The sequence below is a fragment of the Corvus cornix genome, chromosome 1 (assembly GCF_000738735.6).
Source record: "Corvus cornix cornix isolate S_Up_H32 chromosome 1, ASM73873v5, whole genome shotgun sequence".
Lineage (NCBI taxonomy): Eukaryota > Metazoa > Chordata > Aves > Passeriformes > Corvidae > Corvus > Corvus cornix.
Window position 1 is genome coordinate 53,391,131 of NC_046332.1, and position 15,539 is coordinate 53,406,669.

The window sequence follows — 15,539 nt, forward strand, 5'->3', positions numbered from 1 at the left end:
AAGGAGCTTTGAAACAGACCCCCTTCAGTGGAACTGGATCTACTCCATCATTTCCACTGAAGCTGTTATTACTGGCAATAACACAGCTTTGCTAAGACCAGAGAAGAACCTAATGAGATTCAAAAATGCAAATTTATGCAAAAACACCACATGGTAAAAGAGAAGTATCAATGCCAAATAGCTAGAAAAGCCATTTCATAACAGTTTGGCTGGGGAAAGCAAACCTCTTAGGACAGGTTAAGGGAACTCAGGCCACTGCTAGTGATCATGACAGAGCTCCACATACTGCCACATCATTAGCTAGCTCACAATAACTTCTTGTGCAAAATCTTGAGCAGAAAGTACCTTTGGGGACTGACACGTTCTTATGAGCTAGTCCATCACCAAAGGAAGATGAGTGGTCCTCCTCTCTACCAAATAATTGTTTTCTTAAAGCAGGCAAACACCATGGCTGCCCTAGGGTCCTAAATTGATGTTCTTGTACTAAAACTTGCACTGATCAAATGTTTTACATATCATGGGACAGATGTCTCTTCCAAATCTACCTATCTTAGCTTAAAATAATTCTTTCTCCAGACAGTATGAATACCTCCAGGAGACCTGAAATGTGTTCCCCAATCTGGATTTAAGGTCAGCTTTACAAGATTCCCAAAGACAGGCTAACCTAGCACATCTGATTGAAGCTGACTGAAGAGCATTAGTATATGCTTGCCTCTGACGACCTACAAAGTTATATTCCTGCACTCAATACAGGGGTTACAGCAAACAGCAAGGGCTGTCATTTCTTCAACTCTCTCTTGGAAAAATGGACATTGATCTGCAGTTTCTCAAAGAATGAACACTCTCTTTGGGAGAGGAGACATAATGGAGGGATGCATCAGGGAAATTTGGTTTTACACATTTAATTGCAGAGGTAAAATGATTCTGCTTCTAAACTGGAAGAGCTGCCCTCCCTGTCTGGTATCCTCTCTATCATATTAGCTGCCATGGAATATTAAGTTCTTACCAAATAAAACCATTTACCATTGCACTCTAATGTACTGAGCACATACAGTAGGAAGGGCAGAGTGATTTATGCAGGAGATTTACAAAGCTTTATGGACTCCATTAGAGGCAGAATACAAGAATACATATTGAGCTCCCACATTTTAAAATCTATGTTTGCATTAAATGCTCATCCCTTACTAACATGTCTGTATCCTTTTACTGCTGTAATCTCTGATGCCTCTCAGAAGCATTAGCATGTAACTTGGTAAAGCTTCACCAATACCAAGAGGATTGTTCAAGAATAACATCTGAAACAAAGATGTAAGCTTGCAAATGGTCATAAGCATGAAGCTTCATCAAAACCAGAAAAGCCATTTTGCAAATCCACAGTAGATATTGAACATCTCCTTATACTTACATGGCATTGCATGGTATATGCTGGGCCAGTACTGCCCACTGTCTCTCTTCAGCCAGACACGAACTGTTCTGTAAAAGAAAGAACCACAACATACATGTGAGGAAGAATTAAAAAAATAACCATGACTGAACGAAAGCAAAGTGGTCATGATGAATGTACTAGATGTTCTTCAAAATTAAATTATTTTGCTAAGAGGGAAAATAAACCTGTGAACTCCTACACCAGCCTGATACATCTACCTCAGTTCAACCCCTGTAAGGTGATGAGAGTAGACCACTCCTTGGTTCCATGTAGTATTCAACACCTTGGCTGAACATATCTCAACAGTATTTGGGAACAGCTATGGCTGTCCTTTGCCTTTACAAAGACTTGAACATGACTGCTCATTCAACACTTCACATGAGGATTTGGGACACCACAGGTAGCCCAGTAGAGCATTCCTGTATCAGCACTTCCAGTCTCTGCAGAAGCCTTCCCCCTGCTCTCAGGGTAAGCCTTGGCCCACCTGCTGCCTGTTGTTTCATTGCTCTGCTTCAGGAAAACCTCTAAGAAAAAGAAGGAGCTTCTGAGATTTTCAGTTGCTAATTACTGAGATTACGTCCATTTGTGCCAACAATGAGCTCCTCAGCTTCAGGACCTTTCCCTCTCCTCAGTGCATGCAGAGTGCTATCAGAAGAAGCCATGAGCATGAAGAAGCCGAACTTTCATTCTTCTCTGAAAAGGATGACCAAGGTGACAAGCAGCCTTGCAGGTCTCCTCTGCCCCATCAGTTTGGAGTTGTTGTCCTTGAACAGGCACTTAGCACCCCACAGTGCTCCCCACAAACTCATCAGCAGTTTCCTCTCTACTAGAAGATCTTCCCAATGTATCTCAGGATTATTTTTGCTTTCTCATGATCATATCATACTGTCAGATCCCTGTTACTCAATCCATGCCCTTCAGACACTTGAGACATTTGTTGCTTATTTCCAGAGCAGAGGATCTGGACTGATGTACCATCTGGGTCATTAAATATTTATTATGTCACCTTTCATTGCCATTTTCTTGTTTTGGTCCAGTCTGAAGCCTCTTTGTAATTGAAGTTCTCTCTTAACTTCAGTTCATCAGTTAATTTCATCAAAACATGTCTAGTAACAGTGTCAACAGTTAAAGCAGCATTAACGTCTTTCTTGTTCCTGCATAGCCCACTGTCACCTCAATTACGGCCACCTGTTACCTGCCTTATTGTTCCTCTAATCCTTATGACACCCAACGTTAACTAGAAAATTCTCCATATAACACTGTGTTCCACTCTTCATTGATTTACACTGGATGTTTTCTCTAGAAAACATAGTTATCCAAGACAGCACCATGTTAGCATAGCACAATAGATTTCGACCCATCACCCACTTCTATTTAGCCTTTTCCACCAAAGTTACTATGCAACAGCAGATACAGGAGGGATCTAAAAAAGCATTGTTTCCATAACTTGTGCTTGATACTACTAAGGAAAAAGAAACAAGCAAGAATGGCTCTTTCTAGTACATAAAACATGTAGTACATAAAACAGCTTATGGAAAAGACTATATGATCATTTCTACTGTTACCTCATTTTATTAAAAAAGCAGATTGCAGCCCTCTTTAGTTGGTACAAGTTCAGAGCAAAACCATAATATAATAAACATAATATAAATATAATAAATATAATTAATGAATTATTATAATATAATATAAATTGATCTAAGGCATTACATACACAAATATAGTCTGAATTGAGATGCCATGCATAATAAAGCAACTCCAAAACTAGGAATCTGTCCTTCAAACTAAAGGCTGCACCATCATGGCTGCCTGTATTGCATATATCCAAAATCAGGTTCCTGATTATCTTACCCTGCATTCAAACTCCTTTTGCAGCAAGTAATTCAGAGACCTTGGGTATTTGGGCACTACACAAGCTGAATCATTGTAGAAATATCTCAAGCAGACACTTTGACACAGTATGTTGCTCTAAAAACTAACACCTCACTGGGTTAACAAGTCCCAAGGCTAGAAAGCTTTCACAAATTACTGAAAACATGTAACATTCACTATAATTATCTCTTAAGTCTAGTGGCCTTTTTGTGTTGAACACAGCAGCAGCTCTGAAGCAAAGCCACCAAAAATTTTATAAGGCACAATTCAGCAGCCAATAACAATGCTGACGTATCTTTGATCATGAGAGGGACAGACAAATCCTTCTGTCATTTCTCCCCATAGCTGACCATAGCTGTTGACTAGAAGCTCCAGAAGCACATCAACCACTCTGTTTCCCAAATGGATGAGCTCTTACGAATGTGTTTGTCCTTGACAAGTGAGGTTACTGTGGGAATGAATGAGTGTGCACAAAAAAATAATGGGATGAATCACAGGGAGCTGAAATAATTCAATATGAAACTGCCCTGAGGAGGTCCACCTGTGAGAGACCTGTCTTTCTTGACCATCCCAATCTATGTATTTGAGTGCTATCAATTTCAAAATCCTCAGGCTTCAACAATGCCTCTCCTCTCCACTCTGAGGCTCTGGCAAATAATAAATCCAGTATAACATCTTACAGATAATTCAGCTTGCTAGGAAAGGACTATGTAGAAGAACAGATCTTTCAAAAGCTGGAGGAAATAAAAAATGAATTTTATTTCCAAAAATGGCAATAATTTGGATGCTTTGGGTAGGTTTTTTTATTGTTTATTAAACTGTACCCACTGCAGAACTACTAATTAATTTAACAATTACATCAATGTTAAGACTTTCAGATGAATGATAATGAAACAAAACATATTTTCTATGTTTGTAAAAAGAAAAACAAACTGCTGGAGGTTGTGCTAAGAGTGAAACTACTTTTACTAATATATGCCTTTTCTATAGGTACACAGTATGCTCGTTTCTTAGTGTAGTCAAATATATTTTCATTCAAGGGCTAAATCATGGGACTAAATGAGAACTAAATGAGAAAAAAAGCATTCTAAGAATAAAAATACAATGAAAAGATGTCATCTAACTGTAAGGTGTGCAAAAAGGAACATAACCAGCACATCAGTTCATGTAACTCTTTAGAGAAATAACTATCTCCCCACTAAATGATTTTAAATAAAGGAAAATAAAAGATCTTGTAAACAATTTATTTTATAATTAAGGATGATTACTCTGCATGTCTTTAAAGCAAACATTTAAAATTTATATTAAGCATTATAATGGAATTCCAATATCTATGTATAAGCTCATCTAAAAGCATGAAAATTATTCCTTATGTCAGGAAACGACAATTCAGAGTTTTCTTCTCTTAAGATCACTGAAAGAGATAAAACATTTTATTGAAAGAAGGAAAACTGACCTCAGTTCAGTAACCTTTTCTAGCTAACTTTTTCTCAAAGTAGATTTGGGCTAAAGAACAAACCACATCAACTACTCAATCTGGGAGAAGCCAAATGTTCTTGGAAGAGCATGTCCTTTTTCAGCTGCAGTTCTACACGTTTCTGTATACTTCTTTACAGAACACTACCCACTAGATGTAAAACTCAGAGCTTTTGGAGCTTCTAAAGAATACAAAGAAAAAAACCCAAGCATGAATGAAAATAAGCTTTTTTATGGATATCCAGCACAAGGACTACTTGCTGCTTGCACGGTTACTGGACTTAAACAGCACCCACCCAGGTCAGCATTCATTCTTCAGCGGCTCTAAAGTGATTCGGTCAGCATCACCATGGAAATTAGTTGTCCTTTCATTTTGTTGCCAGTGAATTGACTTGGAAAGATTTTTAGAAGCTGTCAAATCGATGGATATTCTTCTAGTCTTTTCATAACAGAGATGATTCATTTTTAAATGAGACAGGCCATACAGAAATAATTTTGCCATACAAAAGACAGGCTATGTCTTCATATATTAAGGGGATGTGAAAATTGCATATTTTAAAAGAAAAATTGCTTCTCTCTGTTATGATGAAGAGAATGTGCCTCAAGTCCAGGTGGCTGTGGACGTACCAGCAGGTCTCAAGCACACTGCCAGGCTGTGCAGGTGTGCAGGAGGTGGGCTTCACCTGAGCACCTACTACTCATGGAGGTGCCCCTGTCAACAGCAGCACGTCCGCCTCAGCATGGCAGCTCTGTACATCACCATCTACAGAAACTTATTCAGGCACTGGTATCTCATTTACGATAAAAACAATTTGTTCATACAAGCTGAACTTTGTGCATCTAGGCTGCACTGTGCCCCATGAAAATCTGTACAATGCCGCCAGGTTGGATGCGAGATTCTCTATCCCTACTCCGGCCTGAGCAATCACCTCACTGCTGGAAAACTCAGTGTCACTTGGAGTGTTGGAGTTGAGTTTCTGTGAGTGACTCATAGGCAGGGCTCCTTTGTGCCTTGCATGAAATTAAGGCAAAAGACAAACTCTGGTGTTGCATACAGTACAGACATATTGATGCATCAAAGCACTGGTCGAAGACATTTGTATGTTGCAATACTGTGAAATCTGTGGTAGGGAGATTCATTACCTCAAGAACCAAGATCCCTATAACACTCCACTTCTCCAGAATATCCATAAACCCACCAGTTCTAGTTCTACAGTTTGAGTGAGGAAATTGAATATATCTGTTTCCCATAACAGATCCTTCCTCTCCTGTTCATTTTTTTTCTTTTTTCCTTTCTCACTCCTGTCTCTTAAAAAGTTTCTCTTTGCTGAGATGCACTTCTCTAATATTATCACCTTCATGCCCCAGACATACACCAGAGTATAACAGAGCAGAGGTAACCCTCAACACATACAATTTACTATATTATTTTTTAGGTATTCTTGGGCTTCAGGAAATTATGTTAAATGGCATTTTAATGTATTCCTTATTGTTTATACCTTGGACCATATACTGCGGCATTATTTTCTCTCATCTTGCTGAGTGACCAAGACCAGTAAGCATCAAATGAGATGTGAAATTATTTTTAAGTTTTTATTTTATTATTTTATCATTTTATTCTTATTTGTAGTGAGGACAGAAATTACAGAGGTATAGAAACTTTCATCTGTCACTTTCTAAAGTCATCAGGCTTATTCAGAGATCCTTTGCACGTTATATCTCCTTGGGAAAGGAGGGTATGTGAACAGTGCAAATGACATAGTTAAAAATAAACATTTCCTACTGTCCGCTGTTCTAACGACAGAACTGATTTAACACAGTTTCAGAACAATTTTGAAAAAGGAAAAACAACACACCAAACAAAAGATATTAGGATAATATTATATAAGGGTTAGTGCAATCTGTGAGGTTTCAGGCATACCTAATGGAGTATTAGCACATATTCTTACCATCAGTACACTGAAGACTTCTTTAGTGTTGAAAAGAAACACCACCTATTCCTAAATATCCAATAACAGATACTTCAGAAGTATTCAAAAGACATGTCTCTCTAGAAACTAAACATCTGCATTTGTGACAGCAAAAGCTCTACCTGACGCCAATAAATAAATGTGACAATAGTAGCATTTGAAGTCCAAGTACACCACTGACGCTTTATTGCCTTTAGCAGAGACACACTGTCATTAGAAGTAGGATAAAGAAAATTATTTAACAACTGCATTAAACTGAATTATACAATACTAAAAATCCCCCACCATCTCCAGGGACTTTTGCAGGCAAGAGATGTGAAGAGATTCTGACTTCCACCAGTTAGTGACATGGAACCCTACTGTGAATAAAGTATCTCTCATGCTTAGTGGCAGCTCATGAACCACTGCCAGTGTACTGGAACCAGTGATGAGGAGTTTCATCTCTCCAATAACTTTTGAAAGAAAGTATATGAAAGCAAAAGTCAAAACCAGAACCAGTTTCTGGGTCAGCTCGTGTTTCAGGGAAAACAAATAGAAATGCAATAGTAAGTGCCAAAGCCTCAGGCAACAAGAGGACTTTATATAACAGTCCTTATCCTATGTCCACTAAATAAAAAGCAAAAGAAAAATCAAGACAAAACCCCAGTACTTCCACACCACCCCCACCAAACCCAACACCAAAGGCCCAGGGAAGTGAATGACTGTCTCTCACTCAGACTCACCCATATTAATTCCCACAAAACCTATCACACAACTGTGATGGAGGATTCTGCATAGACCCTGAAATTTTGGGGCACATTCCAGGTGCTACCTTGTTTTCACCAGTTTTGATGAACAAATGTGTGATTTAAGCTGAACTAATTAAAGATTAACTCACTGGACCTTTTCTGAGACTGTGTACAGCTATACAGCCACAATATATGACTGATATAAAGCTATTTAGAGAGCATGCAATGGAGGTCCATAAGGATAGTGAAGGGTCTGGAGGGGAAGCCATATAAGGAGTGGCTGAGGTCCTGTTCAGCCTGGAGAAGACTGAGTGGGGACCCCAGAGCAGTCTACAGCTTCCTCTCAAGGGGAAGTGGAAGGGCAGGTACTGATGATCTCTTGTCTCAGGTGGCCAGCAATAGAACCTGAGGGAATGGCATGAAGCTGAGTGAGGGGAAGTTGGATATTAGGAAAAGGTTTTTCACTGGAACAGGCTCCCCAGGGAATTGGTCACAGCACCAAGCCTGCTGAAGTTCAAAAAGCATTTAGACAAAGCTCTCAGGCATGTGGTGTGATTCTTGGAGTATCCTGTGCAGGTCCAGGAGCTGGACTTGATGATCCTTGTGGGTCCCTTCCAACCCAGGATACCCTATGATTCTATGATCACTGTAGATCTGGTCTAGGTTCTTTTGTATTACAAAAGAGCAGGTTCAGTTTCTAAAATAAAGTGCAAGAGCTACAAGCTCAGGAAAAGGGGAAAATGTGTGGGGAAAAGATTAGAGAGTTCTGAAGAACGGACTTTATTTCAGGGCTGTTTTAGAGAGGTTCTCTCAGCAGCGATTTCACAAAGGCATTTCTAGAGGATACAATAGCCTCACTGCAACCTTGGTCTGTAACTCACCATTGGGCTTCCTATAAAATAAAAGCCTTTTGAATAATAACTGCACTCCTTACTCTGTATCTCTCAAGCCCTGCTATGAAACCATAGGAACAGTAAGATCTGACTTCAAGAGGAACCTGGGCCAGCTCCCAACAGCCAGCATCTTTGACATCCTGCTGTTGTATCCAAAACACTGCTGCCATTGTCACCAATCCAGCAACCCTCACGCACTAAGCTCAGAAGCACCAGAGAAACAGGATCATGGCAAGGGAGGTGAACCAAGCAAGGCTTGCACACAGTCCTGGATGTGAATAGCACAGGGAGCACACCAAAACACACATGGTGGTTGCTGGATCTGGTAGCAGCACCTCAGGCACCAGCTGTGTGGGAGGGAGGAAGGAGTCTCATGAGCACTTGAACATTCAAGTGCACTGTCAATTCCACCCAGTGATATAAAAAAACATTGCACTAAACAGAGTGCCAAACAAGCACGCAGATGGACTGAAAGGCAGGATTTTTTTCACACAAAGCTTACTAAGCAGTCAAACCACGCTTTATAAGATGCTTCCCCATTTAATTCATGCTGCTAAACTAAATGCAGATGCACATTGCATAATAGGGAAAATGTCAATGTTTTGGTAGGTTTTATGCAGCTAGAGGATTGCATAGGTTTCTCAGGGTGTTATATCCATCAGTTATACTTGGACCTCAGAGAAAGTGACACCAATTTATTTAACACAGTTTTGGTTTACACAGAAGGCTTTTTGAGTATTTCGTGGGAAGTGACTAGAAAACAAAGATTCATAGGAGACAATCTCAGAAGAAATGAATTTTTATGACTCAAAAAAAAAACCATGACAGCTTTACTACGCAGCTGTGAAACAGTTTCCACCCATTTTTCAGTTTTCTGGACAATGAGAAATGCAGTTCAGTGATTTTTCCAGTTACCTGAGTACACATGCCCAGGAGCAGTGCAAGCTCTGCTCTTCAGGCACTGGACGAAAACCGGATTCCGACCAGTTTCCACTTCAGAAACTCTGGTCAAGTAGAGACCCAAAAAATGAACCATAAGTCACAACCACAGAGAAATACTCCGTTATGTTGAGGTTACTAGAACAAGGTTCAGAGAGCTGGGCTGCCTCAGGTCTTCAGCAGCTCCACAAAAGCAGTTGTCATCATGTGTCATAAGAAGCAGTGCAGTGACTACGTCACATTCCAGCAAAAATGCTGTAGGGAAGCTAACTTATTCTGCAAATGCAGGCAAATGCTGGGCTGAAGTTCCCAGTAAGCATCAACCTTCAGCTTTGGAAAGTATTAAACAACAAGTGCTACATCATGCTGGGACTTCTTTCCAAGCAAAGTTTCAAAATTAAATACGTCATTAAAAACTGTGCATCAGTCTTCCTTACAGATCTTTGGGGTAACAAAATGATCTTCATCTCCCTCTTACTCACAGATCTCCTTCACCCATACCCCACCAAAGGATTTTACTTCCAGAACAGATGCAGCTTTGGTGCTGCCTGTACTGATCAATTCCTGTTTGCATTCAGGAAGCATAAACACACAACCTTTTGAAGGTAATTGCATTGGTTAATTTAATTATTGCAATCCAATTACTTTCACCTCCTTCCCACATTCAAATGTTTCAGTAATGGAAGTTATTAGAAAGATCCTCATTAGATTAAAATGCAGGCCTGCTATGCAATAAGTGACTCAGTGGAACCATGCTAAAAATACCTAGTGGATCCAGAATTTGAAAGAAAGAAACCTCCTACGACCCTATAAATTGCCCATATAGCAAAGGTGAAGAACTAGAACCCACCAGGTCACTGTCCTGCTTCCAGCTGCCTGGTAGGAACATCTGTCCAGCAGAACACAACGCTTTTTTTTTTTCTCCAAAGCTCCAACTTAGTGATAATTAAGTTACACATGCTTCACTCTGCATAAAAATGAATGCATTGTTCAACTGATAAAAAAGTGGCTCTGTGAAGTCAAAGCTGAACATCCTCATTTTCAATATACATACTACTAGTATGGCATTTCTAATAAACTATAGTCACGTATAGAGTAATTTACAGGAAAAGATTGATATTTGATCCCAAGCACTAAATTAAGTCATACCCTTAGACCTCAACTTATTTTTCATATAAATGTTTGATTAACTATCCAGTGTAACATCTAGTAAAGTATGCCTTTACTGCAGAGAAAGAAAGCCACATTTCCACACATATAGAATGATGCCCTCTCTCAGCATTTTAATTTCTGGACCTAAGTCATCTACATCACTCATTGCAGGAGACTAAATTAAATCATTAACTACTTCACTGCTTCTTGCAAGGTATTTGACTATTAAACATAGTATAGCCATTCATTGAAGATATTTCAGAATCCTGGTGTAAGGAAAATAGGATCCCAGATGCAAAGAGGGAAGACCATGCACAACCTCTAAAAGCGTTATTTTGCCTTGACAGTTTATTTACCACATTCAGTCAGAAAGTACTCAACATTTAATTCATGTAACATTAAGTTGTAGGGGAAACCCTGTGTTTCGTGGATTTTGAGAAGAGCATCATATGCCAGTGCAAATAAACCATTTTTGAAGCAAGCAGCTATTAAGGCCCAACACCCATAGATTTCCCATAAAGTCATTAACTCTCAATGCAAACACTTCTTTCTGTTACTATATAAACGATTGCTTTAATAAATTGTTTCTCTGATTTTATTCTTTGTGAAAAAAGCCCAAAACAACTGTGCTGGTTTTTGCTGGATAGTGTTAATTTTCTTCACAGCGGTTGGTATGGGACTGTGATTTGATTTGTGCTGAAAACAGTGTTGATAATATAGAGATGTTTTTGTTATTGCTGAGCAGGGCTTACACAGAGCCAAGGCCTTTTCTGCCTCTCATCCAACCCCATCAACGAGTGAGCTGGGAGTGAACAAGAAGACGGGAGGGGACACAGTTGGGACAGCTGACCCCAACTTACCAAAGGGATATTCCATATTATATGGTGGTGTGCTCAGCATGTAAAGCTGGGGAAGGAGGAAGGAAGTGGGGGATGTTTGGAGTGATGACATTTTGTCTTTCCAAGTAATAGTTACATATGATGGAGCCCTACTTTCCTGGAAACGGCTGAACACCTGCCTGCTGATGGGAAGTAGTGACTGAATTCCTTGTTTATCTTTGCTTGTGTGCCTGTCTTTTGCTTTGCCTATTAAACTGTCTTTATCTCAAGCCCTGAGATAAAGACAGGTTTTTTTTACTCTCCTGATTCCCTCCTCTATCCCACCATGAGGGGACTCAGTGTGCAGCTGTCTGGTGCCTAGTTGCTGCCTGAAGTTTAACCTTGACAAAATCCCAAACCAAAATCCAACCCCGTACCTGTACTGCATAGGTAAATTCCTTAGACAGTAAATAGGACAATCAGCTGGTCACACGCAGCTGAAGGTGCTGAAAGCTTATTGAAACACCCTCTATAAGAAGAGATAGGCTTTTGGTTTTTAAATACTGCTGAACAATTACAGCACTGTTTTTTCCGAGACAACAAACATATCTACTTGGAATGCATTTGTGTGCTCTAGGCCACACCAAAGCGCCTCTGGAAATGCTCTCCTTGAGGCATCATCAAGGACTTTCTGCAGAGGAATCGAATTTCCAGTTCCTCCAGCTGAACTTGAACAATTATTCATGAGTGATAAAATGTTCCCTCAGCTTTTCTGCTCATTGCCATTTTCCTCTCAGGGCAGCCTGACTCAGAGATATTTTCCCTGTCCTCACACAAACACAACTCCTGCAGGCTTTGCTCTTCTAGAGGAGGTAAGAAGCCTCTGACCCAGCAGGACAACTTTGGCTGGGGAGTTTCAGTACTCTGGGAAGGAAACCAGAAAGGCCAACAGAAGTAATGCCAGCAAAAAGGGACAAAGAAAGCAGGGCAAAGGTACACAAACACAACCCTGTCCTGAAAGGTTTGTACAAAAGCTGCAAAGGAACTGCAGCCCTGAAGTGCTTTACGGAAGGCTCTCAGGTTTCTTCTTATCATGCATACTGCAGAGTGTGTTGTGAGGTGCCAGCAAAGCCCAAACCTCTGACTCCGTAATTTAGAGATGATCTGGCATTTCAAGGGCTTAAATGACAGTCAGTTTGTCATCTCTGCATTCCTGTGGGGGTTGCATGGGGAGATGGAACAGAGTTGAACAGAAACCATCTTCAAACTGGTACTGTGAGACTGAATATTCCATCCTAAACTTTAGGTTTTATTACTTACAAAATTTATTTTTACAAAAATCTATCTCAAACATGCAGTGCCTCTTTATATCCAGCTACTTCTTTCATGTGGCCTAGTTGTAGCTTTTCAATTTTTCAGCATTCAACTTCATACTGTAGTAATTTTATTCTATCATGTTTACAATAGTTAATAGCAAATTTCAGTGAACATCCTCTTGCTCTCCTGTTACAAGACTAGATTTTCTGTTATCTCTACCTTCTCCACTGGTTAGTTGCTGGGTATACTTGTATCATTTTTTACATGCCTCTTCTTTAAGGTAATCAATCTTTCCAGTCTCTTGGAAGAGCTGTTCTTGTATTTTGTTCCCCTTACCTGCTTTCCAATCCCTCTAATGAGGCAATATCCTGTCTGAACTGGCATCTTCTGTACTAAATGCAGCAATCCAGACACAGACAAACCTGTTAAATTATAAGAGCATTATCTTTCTTTTCTTTATGCATCTTCTTCCCGCATGTACCCTAGCAGCATTTATTTGCAGCAGTTGTATACGGTTTTATTCGTGCTGGCAGGATTTAGAAACTTACAGACTATGGATGAAAGAGAAAAAAATATATTTATCAATATTAGATTCTCTTTGCAATACACTGCTATCCGCTTGGTAAGTTCTCCTGCACTTCACATCTCTCCAGACCCAATCAGCTTATCTGCTAATTTGGGTTAGGCATCTAGTCCAAATCATTAGGGGAGGGAACAAAGGATTTGTCAGCTACAGCCCTCAGGGGCAATCCCAGAACCATGTGTTTCTGGCAAGAGAGGTAGAAAGAAAATTATAAAGGAGAGCAATAGGCAGAGGCTATCAAATACCAGGATAAACCTTGACCATTTGCATCAAACTTTCTCCTTGTGAAGACAGGACAGGAAAGCCATGTCTATTGCAGAAGCATAGGGAGGACAGAAGACCGACTCTCCTCAGGTACAAAAAAATGCATTATTTAAATATGTGAAATGGTGCAACATATTGCAGTGCAGTCCCGATAGGAGACCACTGCTTAGGTGACTGACCAAACCAATAAAGCCTGTAGCAACTTCAGTTCAATTACCTAGTTGTTGTCTCACTGGTAACTTCCTCTTTGCTATAAGGGACAGAGATTCTGGTTCATGGCAAAAGCAGCAAATATTATAAAAACCTCTTTGCTGGCACCTTATTACTACATTACTTTACTGGCATTTTTCTTTAGAGGGTTACAAGAAGAGTCCTTTGCAATTCCTGTCCAGATGCTGTCTCAGCTTGCATCCTCCAGATTTTTACTGCTGCCATTCATAGGGAAAATACCAGTATTATCTTGGAAGAAATAGATTTGAGGTTGTCAGATAAAGTAATCTCTAAAGATCTGCTTCTCTGCTTGGCAGCATCCCACATGTAAATCTTATTTCAAGCTAATAAAAAAGGTAACATCCTCAAGTTCAAAAGTATTAAGTACTTACTAGGTCATGCTACTGAACATGGTGATTACAATAGAGGTAATAAATAGAGTATTTATATATTTACAGGAATCAGGGATTCAAGAGAGAGTATTTTCAAAGCAAGGATTGTCAAAGTCATTGCTGATTTAAATAGTGGGCAACTGTACATGAACACTGGAAAAAGCTTACCAACTTTCCCCATCCTGAATAAAGATGAAGTTCCTTACCAGAGAGCTAAAGACCACCTACTTCCAACCCCCCTGCCAAGGGCAGGGACACTTTTGACTAGATCAGGCTGCTCAGGGCCCCATCCGACCTGGCCTAGAATGCTTTCAGGAATGGGGCATTTGCATCTGTGGATGTTGCCTTCCAACACAAGACTACTAGTTAGCATAGGCATGGGCAGTGCAAAGAAAGGTGCCTGAAGTAATGACTTGGCCTATTCAAGGGCCATTGTAAGCAGAGTGGTAGCAGATTGAAGCAGACCAGATCTATTGCTGACCTTGGCAGAGGACACCAGATTTTAAGTGGTAACACAAGGTAAAAGACAGCTAGAGACAACCCACTGGGCCAGTAAATCCTTGTGCTATTAGTTAAAGCATAAAATCTGCTCACAGCATCTGCTGGGGAAAAAGATGAGCTGAGGTGGGGTAAAGACAGTAAATAAGAGAAGGGTCCTTTTTGATCTTGTGGCCTTGCAGGCTCAGCACTGTCTGAAAAATAAAATCATGTTTGTAATTCTGGCTCAACTTTTTTGCAGGTCAGACAGGATTACTTCTTACACAAGAGGGCAGGGAGGGGAGGAATAGCTTTCCTTACAGACAGTTAAATTACCATGCAAAGACAGGACGTGTCCAGTTACCTCAAGCCATGAAATACATGTCCCACAGACTAAAACCCACTCTGTTGCTTTCACAATCCATGTGTGTTCTGCTGTGCTAAGCAGTTCCTCCTCCCACTCTCCTGTCCTGGTATCTGAGACATGCTGAAAACATCCAGGTGGAATGACCTGACAGTCTACTAAGAATCTTCCACATGTCATACCTAATAGAAGTAAATTGTGTCTTTTTGTCAGGTACACACGGTGAACTTTGGAGGGATGTATGCAGTTTGTGAGCAGTTATCAAGAAATGTAAATTATTACGAGCCTGCAGTAGGTTAAGCAGTTTACTTAATTGAGAGATATCCCAACTACTGAGCATCAGAGGGAGGCAGTGCACGTGAAGGGCATTATTTAGAATCAATTTTTATTCCAGTTGGAGGGGAGGAGGCAGAAAATATTAGACAGAGTTGTTCTGTGGACAGGATCTGACCCTGAAAATAGATCAGATGGACAGTTTGCTCTAAATAACACCAACAAACAGGAACAGCAAGTTTACAAGAAAGACTGAGAACAGTTACAACCTCAAACACTGTAGTGAACAAATGGGTTGCTTTGGAAGTACACACATTTGCATCATCTGCACTGCTCAGTGTAAATAAATACAAGCTAACAAAGGCTGTTGGAAATGCACAACCAT

General features: G+C 40.1%; 1 protein-coding gene across 2 annotated transcripts in view; it reads right to left on the reverse strand.

The window, feature by feature from the left end:
* The window catches only part of WDFY2 (WD repeat and FYVE domain containing 2), an 87,049-nt gene that overhangs the window by 33,274 nt on the left and 38,236 nt on the right, over positions 1-15,539 (reverse strand). For both annotated transcript variants that reach the window (XM_039567250.1, XM_039567249.1), the window contains exon 2: positions 1,406-1,473. In XM_039567250.1, coding sequence (XP_039423184.1) covers positions 1,406-1,473 — 68 coding nt within the window. The remainder of the gene's footprint in view (positions 1-1,405; positions 1,474-15,539) is intronic.